We start from the raw sequence: 20,338 nt of genomic DNA, 5'->3' as shown, positions 1-20,338 counted from the left end.
TGCTTGGTTTTGTCATAGGACTCACTTGTTAGAGGAGGAGGAGCCATCTTGGTGAACGGCTGCTAGCCAGCAGCCGTCCGTCTTAAATTCGTTTTTTTTTAGTTTTTAGTGAGTCCTGTTTTTTTTTTTTTTTTTTTTTTTTTTTTTTTTGGGGATATGGTCTTTTAATGTGGGGGGGTAGGTGTTACTTTATTTATAGGTCCCTACCTGGTCGGTGTGGCAGCCTTTTTTCCGGGCTGCCCGTCGACCCGTCCTCGTGGCCTACCAGCGGGCTTGGAGCGCCGTTTCTTGGCGGGAACCACCCAGCACCTCGGCCTGGGTGGCGGGACAGCATTGGAGCGCTGGAGCGGAGCGGGCGATGCCTTGCCTGGGTCGCCGCGCTGGAGCTCTGGCGAGCTGGACCGCCGAGAGCAACATCTCCGGGCTGCGGGTTTGCGGAGCGGAGAGACGACGTGCGTAGAGGCGGCAAGGCGGCAGTGCGGAGAGCGGGCGCCGACTTTGTCATTGGGAGCCTGGGAGCGCCAAACCGGCGCGGCCTTGTCGGCTTCGGCAGCCGCGGTCTCCAACCAGGAAGCGGCCGTTCCAAGTGGCCCAGCCGCCGAAAGGACTCTCCCGACGCCGGGGCAAGACCATCCGGTGAGAACGGCCAGGGACATCGGGCCTCCGTAGAGGCAATTGCGGTGGCCTCAATAGGCCTGACTTTGGGGTGAACATGGGTGGGGATTGGACATTGTGCCTTCCTCCACAGTGCTATCCACTGTGGGGGGATGATTTTTTTGTCTAATTGTAGTCCTGTAGGTCTGTGTCCAAGATGGCTGCCGTGAAGAGAGAGTGGACGCTGGCGCGCTTTGGCTGCCGCTGCTCTCTTTTCACACTGTGTTTTTGATTTTCTGTTTTTGGATTGAATTCTGTTTTTAATTTGTGTCACTGTGATGTCTTTAATTACTTGTTTTATTCCGATTATATGTTTTATTTCGATTACTATGTAAGGTGTCCTTGAGATGTATGAAAGGCGCCCATTAAATAAAATTTATTATTATTATTACTTGTGTCAGTTCATCACTTATTTCAGTCTTTTCAACCAGGTCAGTTGTTATTGAACAACATTGTCTTTCTTTTTTCAGCTCTTTCTTTTTAAGCTCTTCCTGCTGGTTTGCAAGTCTTTTTCCTATCTTTCCGATATTTCTTGACCTCAGAGACCAACTGATCGCTGAATCGGGGGTGGGAAATAAATGACAATCCCACCACCTCCTCCAATCTAGGCTTGACTTTAAGAGGCATGACATCCACCACAGTAGTTCATAATATAATGTTCATCAACTGGTTGCCTTCTATTTCTTGTTCATTTTCAACTCTCCACCTTTTCAGCTGGTTTTCCAGATAGGCTGCAGGATAATTTGCCTCTCCTTGTGTATCTCCCCTTTATTCCTTGGGGTTCACCTTAAGTGGGTAACATTGTCTGAGGGCCTGCCATGCCCTCTGCCTGACTGTGTCAAACAGCACTCCATTGCTTATTACATTGTTCGCATCATTTTATACCATCACTTCATTAGTTCTGTCAGTTTAGTGGTTCCTATCACTTTCACCAACAGTGCCTTCAAATCTCCCATAGCCAATAATCGTCCCACATTCTCCTCCTCCAAAGCCCTAATCCATTTCCTCCCCCATCAGGGATATAGGGTGAGGTATTTTTTAGCCCTCTCAGATTATGGGTGCCCCAAGGGATAATCTGTGTCTATCCTTCTCTTTTCTTTTTTAAAGCAGTCTCATCAATTTATCCCTATGCTTCCCACTTTAATCCTTTCTGGTATGCCTTCTTTCTTATTCTAAACTCAATTTCTTGCTTCTTAAATATTCTAGCCTCCTTGCAAATTCATTCACCTTTCTTTTTAAATCTTCCACTGACTCCTCCTGCTTTATTACTTTCACACCTGTCGTTTCCTACTTCTGTTATCTCCTAACTGCCTCTCTCTCCTTTCTTTCTAAACTGCCTAAGTGTATCTAATTCCTTTCCTTTCCGCTTTTCCCACTTTTCCAACGAATGTTTACCATAAAACAACAAACCATAAAAGCTGGTCATGTTTCATCAATTAACTTTACTGAAAAGAAATCTAAAAGAAACATCAGAAAAAAACAAATAACCTACATTTTCCAACTTCCCCTTTTAGGTTACGAGGATACAAACAGTTAATCGTTATCTTACAGCTGTTCGTAACCTTCCCCCATTGTTTCCAATTTATTTAAAGGAACATACACATACCCACAGTGGAAATTTTTGATTCTGCTGTGGGGGGACGTTTGTGTTCAACTCTATAATTTGTTGTGGTCTATTTTCTTTTATTTATTTATTAACCCTTTTCTCTGGTTGTTATGGAAACTTATTATCTATTTTATGTAAAACACTTTGGTGTCAATGCGAGTTGACTCAATACGTGCTATATAAATAAAACTTACTTACTTACTTACTTACCCTTACAATGTGGTCTACAAATACAATAAACAAAATAATTATCACATATATAAACTTCCTCTTTCATTCCAAACCGGTTTTTACACACAAATCACATTCGTTCCATTCTTACTTCAAAGAAATTATTCAATTTTTTACACGTATTAAAATTTCAAAATTAACATTTATATAATTCTTATCTCCCTCCCAAGCCAAAGTAGGATGATCCAATCCTCCAGCAGTCAGGTTCCCAAACGCTGTGATTGGACATTGATTCAGATCGTGACCAGTCAGACTCACCGTCACTCAAATTCTAACCACACCCCACTAAATCACAACCAATCAAAATCCTAGTCACTCAACATCTGACCACACACCACCCCCATTAATTTCCAGACAAAGAAAACACATTTATTTTTTGATCTCTCAGCTTAAAGAATACTGAAAGCTTATCTCCACAAACAGTTAAGACACTCAGTCCTTAAACCATACACTATTATTATTGCTATTCTACTTTCTGCTATTCTACAATATTCTATCACTGTGTACACCTTCTGCCACGCACCTACCCCAAATTCGTATTTTGCCCGAATGACCCCTGGTCACCCAAGGCGTTGTCCACACAATACCTGCCTCGCCCGTGCAAAACCCCTGATTTCTCAGGGTGATAACCACGAGGTCTTAATACCTGCCTTGCCCGTACAGACCCCTGACTTCTTAGGGCGGTAACCACAAGGTCTTAATACCTGCTTCGCCCGTACAGACCCCTGACTTCTCAGGGCGGTAACCACAAGGTCTTAATAAACTCTTAATACCATCACACTACTTTCTTATCACAACTATTATTACTCACCACACACAGCGCGGCCTTCTTGGACAATCCTCCCGGTCCTCCTTTTTAGAACAATTTAGTGCCAGATTCTTGGGTCGGAGAGACCTTCTAACTACCTAGGCACTTCTGTGTCCCCAATGGCTTATCATGAACAACAGGTTATTAGTCCAAATGAAGCGGAAATCCGCATCGTTTTTATGTGGCCACCTTTGTCCTGTTGTCCTTAAGAGCCACATTAGGGGCTGGGAAGGCCCTGGGCTACTTATCTTTTAATTAATGGTCTCTTACCGACCCTGCTCGCTGCGCCAATTTGTCGTGGTTTACATGACTCAAATTAAAGATATAAATGACACAGACACGGAGAATTCTTCAAGAAGACGAGAGGCCTTTAATTTGCACAAATCTGGGCCTGGAACATTCAGAGATAGTACAGCTTGGCCATTCTCCAAATGCTCACTGAACTATATTTTCATGCAGCATTTTATTATAATTTCAGTTCTTATCTTTGGCTGCTTAGCATTCATGTTTTTACTAACTTTAACCTCGTACTGTCCTTGTCTTTTATCTCCAATTTCTAAGTTATCATAATGTTCTAACTGAAGCAAAATAAACTAAACAATAACATGTTTTTGGGCCTTGACTTCTGAGCACACATTTGCTGACATTTGCTGAGCTTTACTAAATGTTTTAAGCATATTGGTTAGATTTAAGAAGTAACGTGTTTCTTCTATATACATTCTATATAACTTCTATAAGGTTCACCTTCCAGCAGGACAACGACCCTAAACATACAGCCAGAGCTACAATGGAATGGTTTAGATCAAAGCATATTCATGTGTTAGAATGGCCCAGTCAAAGTCCAGACCTAAATCCAATTGAGAATCTCTGGCAAGACTTGAAAATTGCTGTTCACAGACGCTCTCCATCCAATCTGACTGAGCTTGAGCTATTTTGCAAGGAAGAATGGGCAAAATTTTCAGTCTCTAGATGTGCAAAACTGGTAGAGACATACCCCAAAAGACTTGCAGCTGTAATTGCAGCGAAAGGTGTTTCTACAAAGTATTGACTCAGGGGGGCTGAATACTTTTGCACGCCACACTTTTCAGTTTTTTTATTTGTAAAAAAATTTTGAAAACCATGTATCATTTTCCTTCCACTTCACAATTATGCACCACTTTGTGTTGGTCTATCACATAAAATCCCAATAAAATACATTTACGTTTGTGGTTGTAACGTGACAAAATGTGGAAAAGTTCAAGGGGTATGAAAACATTTGCAAGCCACTGTATATATATATCACAAACAGCAGAGATCCCAGCACAGATCCCTGCATAATCCCATACACTTTGGTAGCAAGCATAAAGGCATAGCCAATTTTCTAAATGGGGAGAATTATTTGGAAATCGGAGGTGTAAATAGACTTGGGAGTGCTGGTGCAGGGTTCCCAAAAGGTTAATTCGCAAGTTGAATCAGTAGTAAGGAAGGCTATTGCGATGTTAGCATTTATTTAGAGAGAACTAGAATATAAAACGGGGATGTAATGCTGAGGCTTTATAAGGCACTAGTCAGACTGCATTTGGAGTATTGTGAGCAGTTTTGGGCCCCATATCTGAGGAAGATTGTGCTGGTGGTGGACGGGGTCCACATGAGGTTTATGCGAAGCATCTCAGTAATGACTGGGTTACCATATGATGAGCGTTTGACGGCACTGGGCATATGATGAGCGTTTGACTGCACTCGCTGGAGTTTAGAAGGATGAGGGGACCCTCGTTGAAACTTAACGAAAAGTGAAAGTTCTGGTTAGAGTAAATATGGAGAGCACCTTTCCACTAATGGGAGAATCTAGAACCAGTGCATAGCCTCAGAATAAAAGGAATACCTTAAGAAAGGAGTTGAGAAGGAATTTCTATTGTCAGCAGGTGGTAAATCTGTGGAATTCATGGCCACAGAGGCCTAGTCATTGAGTATTTTTAAGGCGGAGATTGACAGATACATGGTTGATTATTGTGTCAAGGGAAATGGGGAGAAGGCAGGAGAATGGGGTTGAAAGGGAAAGATAGATCAGCCATGATTGAATGGCGGAGTAGACGTGATGGGCCGAATGGCTTACATTTTCTCCTATTAAGTATGTAAATATGCCTGTCCTGAACTCTAATCAGCTGATCTTTAACGACTCCCAAATGTCTTATGTGGACTTCCCCAATAACAACTGCTGCCAATTTATTCTCCCTTGCTTCCTTTCTAATAATGCTGTAATGTGCCTATATTTATGTCAAGGCTATGTTGTGGTCTCGGAGTTAAGTGGTCCTATCAAAACCTAGCTGGACATTTTTGAACAAATTACTGCTGCATTTGTACAGTTTCATAGTAGTGCCTTTGACATCTTCGATTCTTGTATTTATGACTGAATAAAAACATTAGTCCATAATTGGACAGTTTGGATTTGTCCGTTGTTTTGTGAACATTATATACCAAGGCAATTTTACATATTGTCATGCGAATGTTTATGTGATTATTGTTTTCATTTTATTTAGCAACACCTTTTGCATATGGTTCACCCTGTGCTGAATTTTACAACATCAACCTTCATACCCACTGCTTTTAAATTTTAGTTGTTTTAGAATAATTAAAGTGGTAGTTTTCTTCCTATCCACAATGTAACCATTCATTTCCATTTCAATTAATCTGAGCATTTGTGAACTCAACACAGATCAATTAGTCAATCATTCATTTAGACTTATTAATTTGCTCTTAATTACCTGTTTTTTCCATACAGTTTCATGGTGTAAAAAGTTTTAGCATAGGCTATAAGATTACCCGGAAAATGAGCGGAGCATGAAGGGGATTTAATTGTGATAAATATGATCAAACCTGGTCCATGAGGAGACAGTAGAACTGATAGGACCATGCCAAGCATCCTACTAATGGGGTCAAAACTGAAGAAATTTATTACATGGACAAATGAGTGCTATGGCAAGAAGATACTTAGGGACAATCCCCAGCCAATGGATAATTTAAATTCTATCATTCAGCACATTGTCCCAAGATGCAGACAAAAGGGAACAGGAAGGGAGGAGGTTGTAAGGAATACCGCCAGCCCAATTATGTGCGGTCCACTTGTGATGTCAAAACTTTGTACCCTGTGAAATCCCAGGACTGAAGCCAATCTTAGCTGATTTGATTATTCCACTTGGTATCGATAGCTGAGAGAATTGAATAGCTCAGCTTTGTGACAGAAAGAATTCTAGCTGGATATCAGGAGCCTCTTAAATATAATTCAAGCAACAAGCCTAGCACATGTATGTGTAATGTTTCACACAGACAATAAAGTAGGAGTATAGTGTTTAATCCTGACAGAAAGGCTGACCTTTTCTGCCACACCATCATAATAACTAATAAAAAAGAGAAGCTCGTGGGTTAACAAGATCATCAATGGATACATAGATTCTAAGTTGGAGTGCCAGACAGTTTTTTAGCATTTGCTTGCTGAGTCCAGTGAATTTTGGATCTGTGAATGACACCAATGGCCACGGAAGGATACCTTGTTAAAGTGTAATTGAAAAAGGGATTGAGAGGGGAAACATTCAGGCTGTCTGAAATTTTCAAATAAGTTAAATAGACTCACTAAATATTGTGTATGATGCAAAACCAGCGTGCATAATGTCAACATTTGAAAGATAGATAGATAGATAGATAGATAGATAGATAGATAGATAGATAGATAGATAGATAGATAGATAGATAGATAGATAGATAGATAGATAGATAGATAGATAGATAGATAGATAGATAGATAGATAGATAGATAGATAGATAGATAGATAGATAGATAGATAGATAGATAGATAGATAGATAGATAGATAGATAGATCGATAGATAGATAGATCGATAGATAGATAGATAGATAGATAGATAGATAGATAGATAGATAGATAGATAGATAGATAGATAGATAGATAGATAGATAGATAGATAGATAGATAGATAGATAGATAGATAGATAGATAGATAGATAGATAGATAGATAGATAGATAGATAGATAGATAGATAGATAGATAGATAGATAGATAGATAGATAGATAGATAGATAGATAGATAGATAGATAGATAGATAGATAGATAGATAGATAGATAGATAGATAGATAGATAGATAGATAGATAGATAGATAGATAGATAGATAGATAGATAGATAGATAGATAGATAGATAGATAGATAGATAGATAGATAGATAGATAGATAGATAGATAGATAGATAGATAGATAGATAGATAGATAGATAGATAGATAGATAGATAGATAGATAGATAGATAGATAGATAGATAGATAGATAGATAGATAGATAGATAGATAGATAGATAGATAGATAGATAGATAGATAGATAGATAGATAGATAGATAGATAGATAGATAGATAGATAGATAGATAGATAGATAGATAGATAGATAGATAGATAGATAGATGATAGATAGATAGATAGATAGATAGATAGATAGATAGATAGATAGATAGATAGATAGATAGATAGATAGATAGATAGATAGATAGATAGATAGATAGATAGATAGATAGATAGATAGATAGATAGATAGATAGATAGATAGATAGATAGATAGATAGATAGATAGATAGATAGATAGATAGATAGATAGATAGATAGATAGATAGATAGATAGATAGATAGATAGATAGATAGATAGATAGATAGATAGATAGATAGATAGATAGATAGATAGATAGATAGATAGATAGATAGATAGATAGATAGATAGATAGATAGATAGATAGATAGATAGATAGATAGATAGATAGATAGATAGATAGATAGATAGATAGATAGATAGATAGATAGATAGATAGATAGATAGATAGATAGATAGATAGATAGATAGATAGATAGATAGATAGATAGATAGATAGATAGATAGATAGATAGATAGATAGATAGATAGATAGATAGATAGATAGATAGATAGATAGATAGATAGATAGATAGATCGCTAGATAGATAGATAGATAGATAGATAGATAGATAGATAGATAGATAGATAGATAGATAGATAGATAGATAGATAGATAGATAGATAGATAGATAGATAGATAGAGATAGATAGATAGATAGATAGATAGATAGATAGATAGATAGATAGATAGATAGATAGATAGATAGATAGATAGATAGATAGATAGATAGATAGATAGATAGATAGATAGATAGATAGATAGATAGATAGATAGATAGATAGATAGATAGATAGATAGATAGATAGATAGATAGATAGATAGATAGATAGATAGATAGATAGATAGATAGATAGATAGATAGATAGATAGATAGATAGATAGATAGATAGATAGATAGATAGATAGATAGATAGATAGATAGATAGATAGATAGATAGATAGATAGATAGATAGATAGATAGATAGATAGATAGATAGATAGATAGATAGATAGATAGATAGATAGATAGATAGATAGATAGATAGATAGATAGATAGATAGATAGATAGATAGATAGATAGATAGATAGATAGATAGATAGATAGATAGATAGATAGATAGATAGATAGATAGATAGATAGATAGATAGATAGATAGATAGATAGATAGATAGATAGATAGATAGATAGATAGATAGATAGATAGATAGATAGATAGATAGATAGATAGATAGATAGATAGATAGATAGATAGATAGATAGATAGATAGATAGATAGATAGATAGATAGATAGATAGATAGATAGATAGATAGATAGATAGATAGATAGATAGATAGATAGATAGATAGATAGATAGATAGATAGATAGATAGATAGATAGATAGATAGATAGATAGATAGATAGATAGATAGATAGATAGATAGATAGATAGATAGATAGATAGATAGATAGATAGATAGATAGATAGATAGATAGATAGATAGATAGATAGATAGATAGATAGATAGATAGATAGATAGATAGATAGATAGATAGATAGATAGATAGATAGATAGATAGATAGATAGATAGATAGATAGATAGATAGATAGATAGATAGATAGATAGATAGATAGATAGATAGATAGATAGATAGATAGATAGATAGATAGATAGATAGATAGATAGATAGATAGATAGATAGATAGATAGATAGATAGATAGATAGATAGATAGATAGATAGATAGATAGATAGATAGATAGATAGATAGATAGATAGATAGATAGATAGATAGATAGATAGATAGATAGATAGATAGATAGATAGATAGATAGATAGATAGATAGATAGATAGATAGATAGATAGATAGATAGATAGATAGATAGATAGATAGATAGATAGATAGATAGATAGATAGATAGATAGATAGATAGATAGATAGATAGATAGATAGATAGATAGATAGATAGATAGATAGATAGATAGATAGATAGATAGATAGATAGATAGATAGATAGATAGATAGATAGATAGATAGATAGATAGATAGATAGATAGATAGATAGATAGATAGATAGATAGATAGATAGATAGATAGATAGATAGATAGATAGATAGATAGATAGATAGATAGATAGATAGATAGATAGATAGATAGATAGATAGATAGATAGATAGATAGATAGATAGATAGATAGATAGATAGATAGATAGATAGATAGATAGATAGATAGATAGATAGATAGATAGATAGATAGATAGATAGATAGATAGATAGATAGATAGATAGATAGATAGATAGATAGATAGATAGATAGATAGATAGATAGATAGATAGATAGATAGATAGATAGATAGATAGATAGATAGATAGATAGATAGATAGATAGATAGATAGATAGATAGATAGATAGATAGATAGATAGATAGATAGATAGATAGATAGATAGATAGATAGATAGATAGATAGATAGATAGATAGATAGATAGATAGATAGATAGATAGATAGATAGATAGATAGATAGATAGATAGATAGATAGATAGATAGATAGATAGATAGATAGATAGATAGATAGATAGATAGATAGATAGATAGATAGATAGATAGATAGATAGATAGATAGATAGATAGATAGATAGATAGATAGATAGATAGATAGATAGATAGATAGATAGATAGATAGATAGATAGATAGATAGATAGATAGATAGATAGATAGATAGATAGATAGATAGATAGATAGATAGATAGATAGATAGATAGATAGATAGATAGATAGATAGATAGATAGATAGATAGATAGATAGATAGATAGATAGATAGATAGATAGATAGATAGATAGATAGATAGATAGATAGATAGATAGATAGATAGATAGATAGATAGATAGATAGATAGATAGATAGATAGATAGATAGATAGATAGATAGATAGATAGATAGATAGATAGATAGATAGATAGATAGATAGATAGATAGATAGATAGATAGATAGATAGATAGATAGATAGATAGATAGATAGATAGATAGATAGATAGATAGATAGATAGATAGATAGATAGATAGATAGATAGATAGATAGATAGATAGATAGATAGATAGATAGATAGATAGATAGATAGATAGATAGATAGATAGATAGATAGATAGATAGATAGATAGATAGATAGATAGATAGATAGATAGATAGATAGATAGATAGATAGATAGATAGATAGATAGATAGATAGATAGATAGATAGATAGATAGATAGATAGATAGATAGATAGATAGATAGATAGATAGATAGATAGATAGATAGATAGATAGATAGATAGATAGATAGATAGATAGATAGATAGATAGATAGATAGATAGATAGATAGATAGATAGATAGATAGATAGATAGATAGATAGATAGATAGATAGATAGATAGATAGATAGATAGATAGATAGATAGATAGATAGATAGATAGATAGATAGATAGATAGATAGATAGATAGATAGATAGATAGATAGATAGATAGATAGATAGATAGATAGATAGATAGATAGATAGATAGATAGATAGATAGATAGATAGATAGATAGATAGATAGATAGATAGATAGATAGATAGATAGATAGATAGATAGATAGATAGATAGATAGATAGATAGATAGATAGATAGATAGATAGATAGATAGATAGATAGATAGATAGATAGATAGATAGATAGATAGATAGATAGATAGATAGATAGATAGATAGATAGATAGATAGATAGATAGATAGATAGATAGATAGATAGATAGATAGATAGATAGATAGATAGATAGATAGATAGATAGATAGATAGATAGATAGATAGATAGATAGATAGATAGATAGATAGATAGATAGATAGATAGATAGATAGATAGATAGATAGATAGATAGATAGATAGATAGATAGATAGATAGATAGATAGATAGATAGATAGATAGATAGATAGATAGATAGATAGATAGATAGATAGATAGATAGATAGATAGATAGATAGATAGATAGATAGATAGATAGATAGATAGATAGATAGATAGATAGATAGATAGATAGATAGATAGATAGATAGATAGATAGATAGATAGATAGATAGATAGATAGATAGATAGATAGATAGATAGATAGATAGATAGATAGATAGATAGATAGATAGATAGATAGATAGATAGATAGATAGATAGATAGATAGATAGATAGATAGATAGATAGATAGATAGATAGATAGATAGATAGATAGATAGATAGATAGATAGATAGATAGATAGATAGATAGATAGATAGATAGATAGATAGATAGATAGATAGATAGATAGATAGATAGATAGATAGATAGATAGATAGATAGATAGATAGATAGATAGATAGATAGATAGATAGATAGATAGATAGATAGATAGATAGATAGATAGATAGATAGATAGATAGATAGATAGATAGATAGATAGATAGATAGATAGATAGATAGATAGATAGATAGATAGATAGATAGATAGATAGATAGATAGATAGATAGATAGATAGATAGATAGATAGATAGATAGATAGATAGATAGATAGATAGATAGATAGATAGATAGATAGATAGATAGATAGATAGATAGATAGATAGATAGATAGATAGATAGATAGATAGATAGATAGATAGATAGATAGATAGATAGATAGATAGATAGATAGATAGATAGATAGATAGATAGATAGATAGATAGATAGATAGATAGATAGATAGATAGATAGATAGATAGATACTTTAATAATCCTTTACAGGAAATTACAGTGCCACAACAGCTTCAAGACAGACATAAGACCACACATTTCCTCAGATAGCTTCCATACTTAATAAGTTAAAATACAATGAATGAATACTAAAAAAGTGCAAAGTTTTTTTTGTGCATTGTAAAACCTTATAGCAGCTGGTATACAAGACTTCCTATATCTCTCAGTTTTGCACATTGGTGCAATCAGTCTCTGACTGAAGGTGCTGCTCTTGATCAACTTCAGGGCGTGGAGTGGGTGAGTGGGGTTGGTCATTATTGAACCCAGTTTGTTCAGAGTTCTGGCCTCTGCCACCTGCTGGACCGTTAGTTGCTCAGCCCCGACCACTGAGCCGGCCTTCCTGATCAGCTTGTCCAGTCTGTTTTTGTCCGCTAAGCGGGCGCCTTCTCCCCAACAGGCCACAGCAAAAAACAGAGCACTGGCCACCACTGAATGGTAGACACTGCACAGCAGGGGTTGGCAGATGTTGAATGACCTTAGCCTCCTTAAGAAATACAGTTGACTTTGTCCCTTCCTGTACACCGCCTCCATATGACTCTTCCAGTCCAGCTCACTGTCAAGCTGCACACCAAGGTACCTGTGGTTGGCGACCACCTCCACCTCAGTGCCCCTGATGGTGATTGGTGTTGGTTGAGACCTCCTCCTCCCCCTCCTGAAATCCACAACTATTTCCTTGGTTTTTGTGGTGTTGAGATGGAGGTTATTGTGTGCACTCCACTCCACAAAGTTGTTTATTGTAACTCTATACTCCTCCTCATTGCCCCCTTTGATGAGGCTGACAACAGCTGTGTCATCTGAAAATTTCTGCAAAAAGCAGCTGTTGGTGTTGTATTGGAAATCCGCTGTGTAGATGGTGAACAGGAATGGAGCCAGCACAGTTCCTTGTGGAGCCCCTGTGCTGCTCAGGATGGTGCTTGAGACATTGTTCTGTAGGCGCACGTACTGTGGTCTGAGGAAAAGGTAATCCAAACACCACAGTACCAGTAATGGATCCACCTTCATCTTCTCCATCTTCTCCCCTAGCAGTCGGGGCTGAATTGTGTTAAAGGCGCTTGAGAAGTCAAAGAATGTAATCCTTACAGATGCATCAGTAGTGTCCAGATGTGTGTACACCCTCTGCAGCATGTAAATGAGGGCATCATCAACACTGATGTTAGGCTGATATGCAAACTGTAAAGGATCCATTTGAGTTGACACACTAGTCCTGATGTAGGAGAGGACAAGTCTCTCAAATGTCTTCATAATATGTGAGGTGAGCGCTACTGGTCTGTAGTCATTGTGGTGAGCGGGATGGGTCTTCTTTGGGACAGGTACCAGGCAAGATGTTTTCCACAGCCGTGGGACCTTCTGTAGACGCAAGCTCAGGTTTGAACAGGTGTGTTAGGATACCACACGGCTCTGAAGAGCAAGTCTTCCGTAGCCTTGGGCTGGTGTCATCGGGCCCCACTGCTTTCCCTGGCTTCAGTCTGTCCAGCTTCATCTTGACCTGAGCAGTATGAAGAGTCATAGGTGGGGCTGCTGGTGGAGTAGGAGGTGGGAAGAGGGGACTCCGTGCAGGTGACATCTCAGGAGTGTTGGAGAGAGGGAGGGGAGGTGGAGAGGAAGCAGCAATGGTCAGCAGACCAGGTGGGGGAGGCTGGGGTGGTGTGGGGCAGTCAAATCTGTTAAAAAATCTGTTCAGATCATCAGCCAGACTCTGTTCACCATCAGGCAGTGTACCGCCCTTCTGCTTCATGCCCGTGATCTTTCACATTCCAGCCCATACCTGCTTCACTCCATCTTGCTGCAGCTGTCGTTCTAGTTTGAACCTATAAGCTTCTTTCCCCTCCTTAATCCTCACCTTCAGTTCCTTTTGAAGTTCTTTGATTTTATTCCTGTCGCTCTCCCTGAAAGCCTTTTTCTTCTCATTTAGTAAGGCCTTCAGGCTGCTGGTAATCCATGGTTTGTTATTAAGGTAGCAACGAATTACCCTGGATGGCATGATGTCATCATAACAGAAATTGATGTAATGGGTAATGCATTCTGTTAGGCCGTCAATGTCTTCCCCATACTCCTCACAGAACACATCCCAATCTGTTGTCTCAAAACAGTACCTCAGGGCTTCATCAGCCTCAGGATACCAGTCTCTTGATGTTCTGGTGGTGACAGGCAGCCTCTTGGCAGCTGGGGTGTAGGAGGGAGAGAGATGTAGCATGTCGTGGTCTGATCGACCAAGAGGGGGCAGTGCAGTACATTTGTATGCATTTTTCACATTTGCATACAAGAGATCCAGCGTTTTATCACCTCTAGTTGTACAGTCAATAAACTGTTTAAAAGTGGGCAAAGTCTTAGAGAGACAGACATGGTTGTAATCTCCAGACACAACAATGAACGCCTCTGGGTACTTGGACTGGAGTCTCGCGATAGTGGTGTGCAGCACGTCACACGCGACTTCCGCCTTGGCAGATGGAGGAATGTAAACAACAATGGCTACCACCACAGTGAACTCCCTGGGTAGGTAATATGGTCTTAAACTAACCGCTAAAAGTTCAATGTCCTTGTTGCATATCTGTTCTTTGATAGTAGCGTGATTAGGGTTACACCACTTGTTGTTGACGAGCAGTAAAAGCCCCCCACCTTTCTGCTTACCGCTCGCTCCGGTGTCCCTGTCCGCTCGTATCGTCCTGAAACCGGTGAAACTGATCAGAGAATCGGACGTGTTTTCCGTCAACCACGTCTCTGTCAGGCTAACGATGCTGCTCACCCGGTACAATTTCTGGTACCTGACCAGGGTTTCTAATTCGTCTAATTTGTTCGTTAGGCAGCGAGCATTTCCCATGGTGATAGATGGTAGGGCTGGTTTAAAAGTCTCTCTCCATGTTCTCGCCAACCTCCTCTTGTTTCTCTTCACCCCTGCACGCGTTCCCCGATGTCTCCTCTGTAAGAGTTCCTTCGATATGTCATGTCGAATCCCGAATATTGAGCCATGTACCAGGCTTAGCAGTTCCTGACGGGTGTATACCACGGCAGTTTGCTCCGTCCGTCTGGCCGATATCAGGCACATATTTCACTACCGTTCCCCCAGATAGTATGGTTAAGTCTTGGTTAAGAATTTGGTAATTGGTTAAGAACTCAACAACACGCAATAGTTGTAGCTATAACACTTATACGTAGTCTAGTAAAATACTAAATAAACACACACACTACACACAGCTGCACGCGACAGGCTGCCGTCTCACCGGCGCCATTTTGTCTCTCGGTTTTGGTATCTCGGTTTTCTTTTATTGTTGTTGTCTTGTTATATGTTGGCATAAGTTGGTTTTTATTTATTCTTTTCGTACACTTTGTCTGTAACAAATGGACAACTTTGTACTTTGTTATGTCCTGAAAACTAAATGAAAAAGATTTTGATTTAAAAAAAAATTTATATGGAAAAATAATAATTGCAGCTTTTTTTTCGGTCAGTCAAAGCTCTGAATGCTTCATAAAGTATGTTCCAACTTAGATCTGCTAAGTTAAAAATAAGTCTTCTTATGGGACTTCTTTGCAAATTGCAGTTTCCTTTCTACCCCGGGTCCATTGACTTGGCATTACATAATATTCAACTAAATAATAGGACTATTGGTGAAAAACAAACAAACCTCTGTAGTCCTGGTGATACCCAATAGCTAAGAATGTTGTCATTTTGATATCGGGAAATGGCTTAGAGCTCTGTAAAAAGATTATAAACACCTGCTCAAGAGCTCAGAATCCGCTCTATATTGTATCTCTTGGCACCAACCTAATGTGGTATATCCTGTCCAGAAAGCCAGACATTGCCCAGTCAAGGTTATTATCAACAATCTACTCTCTATTCTGATGAACAGTATTGTTCACAGTGCTGTCAAACAGCAACTACTTATCTGGGTTTTGCCAAAATCGCTCACTTCCAGAACTGATCTCTGGCAACTGTGCTGGGCTCTGCTTTCATTGAAAATAAAAATGTTTTCAGAGTTTTTGATTAGCTGCTTAATTTTCATCCTGATTGGATATCATGAGGACTGTAGAACTGTTTATCTGTTCCCATGGTAGTAGATTAGATTAGATTAGATTAGATTCCTTTATTGTCATTCAGACCTTTCGGTCTGAACGAAATTATGTTGCCTGCAGTCATACACAGAATCAATAATAACAAAACATACAATAAACACAAATTAAACATCCACCACAGTGAGTTCACCAAGCACATCCTCACTGATGGAGGCAAAGTCTTAGTCTCCGTCTCTTCCCTCCTTGTTCTCCCTCTGCGCTGAGGCGATCGATCCAGGCCGAAGATGCCGTCCTCCAGTCCAGCGGACCTCCGTGGTGATGTCGCCGCCGCCGAAAGCCCGAACGCCGTCTCCGCTCCGAGACGGCCCGCCACAGCATCAGCTCCGGGCCGCCGCCCCAGCTCCGGGCCGCCGCCCCCGCTCCAGGCCGCCGCCCCAGCTCCGGGTCCCGCAGTCTCCGCTCCGGGCCGCCTCCCCAGCTCCGGGTCCCGCAGTCTCTGCTTCGGGCCGCCGCCCCAGCTCCGGGTCCCGCAGTCTCCGCTCCGGGCCGCCGCCCCAGCTCCGGGTCCCGCAGTCTCCGCTCCAGGCCGCCGCCCCAGTTCCGGGTCCCGCAGTCTCCACTCCGAGCCGCCGCCCCAGCTCCGGGTCCCGCAGTCTCCGCTCCAGGTCCCGCAGTCTCCGCTCCGGGCCGCCGACCCAGCTCCGGGCAGCCGCCCCAGCTCCAGGCCGCTGCCCCAGCTCCGGGTCCCGCAGTCTCAGCTCCGAGCCCCGCTGCATCAGCTCCAGGCCGCCGCCGAAAGCCAGAAAGCCGCACCAGCAAGTCGGGCCACCGCTGCCTTAGCCCCGAAGACGGCCAGCCTCTCGTTGGTAAGTCCTGGCTGGCTCTGCCTCCGGAGCCTCGGGGTCGGTCGCAGGTTGGAGGCTGCCAGCTCCGCCATTAGGCCTCAGCGCAGACGGAGGCAGAGAAGGGGGATACGACACGAAAAAGTAGCATTCCCCCGAAGGAAGAGACAGAGAACATGTTTCACCCCCTCTAACACAACCCAACAAACTAAAACTTAACCAAAACAAGACAAAAAAAACAACAGAAAAAAGTAAAGACAGACGGACTGCAGGCGAGCCGCAGCTGTTAACAGCGCCGCCACTTCCGGAAGTGTAAGAGTATTTAGCTGACCATTGAGTTAATCCAAAAATAGATCTCAGAAATAATTCAGAGGTACAGGGTGCAACTAACCGCCATGACATCAAGGTAGATTTTGAAGATTATGGCATCAAGGATTCTGGTAAAACTGAACTCAATGGGAATCGTTAAAAAAATCTGTTGGTTGTGTTTTCACCTCACACTCAGGAAAATGTTGGGATTATTGAAGGTTGGTCACCCTTGGCCCAGGACATTGCTACAAGAGTTCCTTAAAAGAGAAACCTAGGCCCAACCATCATCTTCAGAGGTATGGTGATATCAAGCATTCTTGTCACAAGAGGTAATGACTGTAAGTCACAAGAAAGAATCTAACCAGCTCCTTTTGATATTCAATGGCATTCCAGCAGTTTCTCCTCTATTAGTGTGTGGGGTGTAGGCAGGTGGGGGTGGTTGGGGGGGGGCTGCGGGGTGAATTGGGGCTGGATGGGGCTGGGTTGATTTTGGCCAGGATTTTAAGTGAACCACCTACATAAGTAAGATACGAGCATGTCAGAGGCTGGGAATCTTGTGGTGAGTGATTTATCTCTTGACTCTCCGAAAATACTTCTAACCAATAAGCAAACTTTTTTGAGTTGGTGGACTAGTCCATATTCAAGGCCACTGCAGCTAACCTATATGAATATGCCACTGCTGTCACACACCTCGTCAGCAAGTGTATAGAGGACTGCGTTCTAATGAAGATGATATATGTGTTCCTCAAATGGAAACCATGCATGATCTGCGAGATCCACTCCCAGGTGAAGTCCCAGTCTGCAGCATTCAAGTCAAACAATCCTAAGTGATACAAGAAATCTATCTATAAACTTCGCAGAGCCATTAAGGATGCCAATTCCGGACCAAGCTGGAGTACCGAGGCAATGACACAGACATCCATGGATTGTGGCATGGCTTACATGCTATAACAGGTTACAAAGTGAAGTCAGACAGTATCCCTGATGAGCTCAATGAAATTGACGCTTGCTTTGAACAGAAGGTCAGCAGAGGAACGTCACCCACCCCGTCAGTCTCTTGTACCAACAGTTATGGGGCTTTTTCACGGGGCGAGTTGACGCAAGATGTCACCAGAGTGAAGAGGTCGTGGTCCAGCACGAGTCTCGCACGATATAACGGGTGTAGATAAAGAGTTCCCACGGTACTCGGCATTTCTGTTATTTGTGCGAGTGACTTGTCCGTTTCCCGAGCTTTCGCGTTAAATCTTGAATGAACATCGTGAACTACACGTGACACAAATGATGTAACTTTTTTTTTCACACACTATATATATCCTCCCTTGGTTGAATTAGCTCATTTGGAGACATATTTTACTGTGTATGTGGGAGACACAGATGGACTGAGCACAGTACCTCGGTCTTACTGTGTGTGGGAGAGGGGGAGAAAGAGACGTACACTCACAGAGGCAGAGTCTCTCAGCCTGTGTAAGAGGGAGGGAGAGAGAGAGAGAGGCACACACAAGGTGGATGTGAAATCTCACCTGCCTGTTTCAGTGACAGACACCCGCCGCCAGTAAATGAAGACACCCCCATCTGTCTCCCCCTCCTCTCCCTCGACTCCCCCACCTTTCCCTCCCAACTCCAGTCCCGTCCCGACCCCCTGGGAAACTGAATAGAGCAACAATATAGATATAGAAACTGAAACAATATAGAAACTGAATAGCGCAACATGGCAAAAACATCTCTGACACGCTTTACCCCCTTTCTTTTGAGATTTTCTGGGAGCCATCTCTGCAAGTGTTCCTGTTAAAAAGATTATCCAACAATGACAATTAGGTGGGACGTCCTCGAAGGACACATGTTCCCTTGTCGATATTGAGACCACCTTTTTACTCACCTTCTGTCCCCTCTGTCCAGCTTCCGGGTTTACCGTTTGCAGGAGTTCCCACGCGCTATATCTCTAAAATCTGAAGTTAGGTAATGTCTAAAGGAACTGCAGACGCTGGTTAATGCTGGTTAATACGCACAGAAGGACACAAAATGTTGGTGTAACTCAGCAGGTAAGTCAGATCTGGGAAGAAAAACATAAAAAGCTGGAGTAAGTCAGCGGGTCAGGCAGCATCTCTGGAGAAAAAGAATAGGTGACGATTCGAATCGGAACCCTTCTTCAGACAGCCTAATCGGAATTGAGTCTGAAGATGTGTCTCGTCCCGAAACATCAGCTTTTTTTCTCCAGAGATGCTGCTTGACTCGCTGAGTTACTCCAGCTTTTTGTGTCTGTCTTCGGTTTAAACCAGCATGTGCAGTTCACTCCTTACACGGGTCTCTGTACAACATTGATTGGTAGCGTTCCGGACCCCTGGACCCGAGGACTCCGACCTGTATCTCTCAAAGAAGTACATGTGAAAAATTTCTCACGGACCATAAAAATGCGTAACCTTTCAGTAAAGTCCCTTTTAAAGTCCCTTTTAAAGATTATAGTTATTTTCTTGAATCTCATTAACATAACTCATGAATAAGTTGATGTCCATATGCGGATGCAAATCTTTATTTTTATTTATTTTTTAAATTCAATCCCACAGAAGATAATTTTTACTCACCTTCTGTCCCCTCTGTCCAGCTTCCGGGTTCACCGTTCGCAGGAGTTCCCACGGTACCCGCAAGAGTTATTACGGATATCGCACTGGCCACTACGTTC

General features: G+C 39.4%; 1 protein-coding gene across 1 annotated transcript in view; it reads left to right on the top strand.

Annotated features, from left to right (window-relative positions):
* The window catches only part of lrrc27 (leucine rich repeat containing 27), a 96,092-nt gene that overhangs the window by 7,044 nt on the left and 68,710 nt on the right, over positions 1-20,338 (top strand). Inside the window, exons 3-4 of the mRNA XM_033034745.1 lie at positions 15,105-15,331; positions 17,706-17,792. Coding sequence (XP_032890636.1) covers positions 15,105-15,331; positions 17,706-17,792 — 314 coding nt within the window. The remainder of the gene's footprint in view (positions 1-15,104; positions 15,332-17,705; positions 17,793-20,338) is intronic.

This window comes from Amblyraja radiata, chromosome 15, assembly GCF_010909765.2.
Source record: "Amblyraja radiata isolate CabotCenter1 chromosome 15, sAmbRad1.1.pri, whole genome shotgun sequence".
NCBI lineage: Eukaryota > Metazoa > Chordata > Chondrichthyes > Rajiformes > Rajidae > Amblyraja > Amblyraja radiata.
Note: the sequence above shows the minus strand (reverse complement) of the source record. Positions and strands in the feature narration are given on the sequence as shown.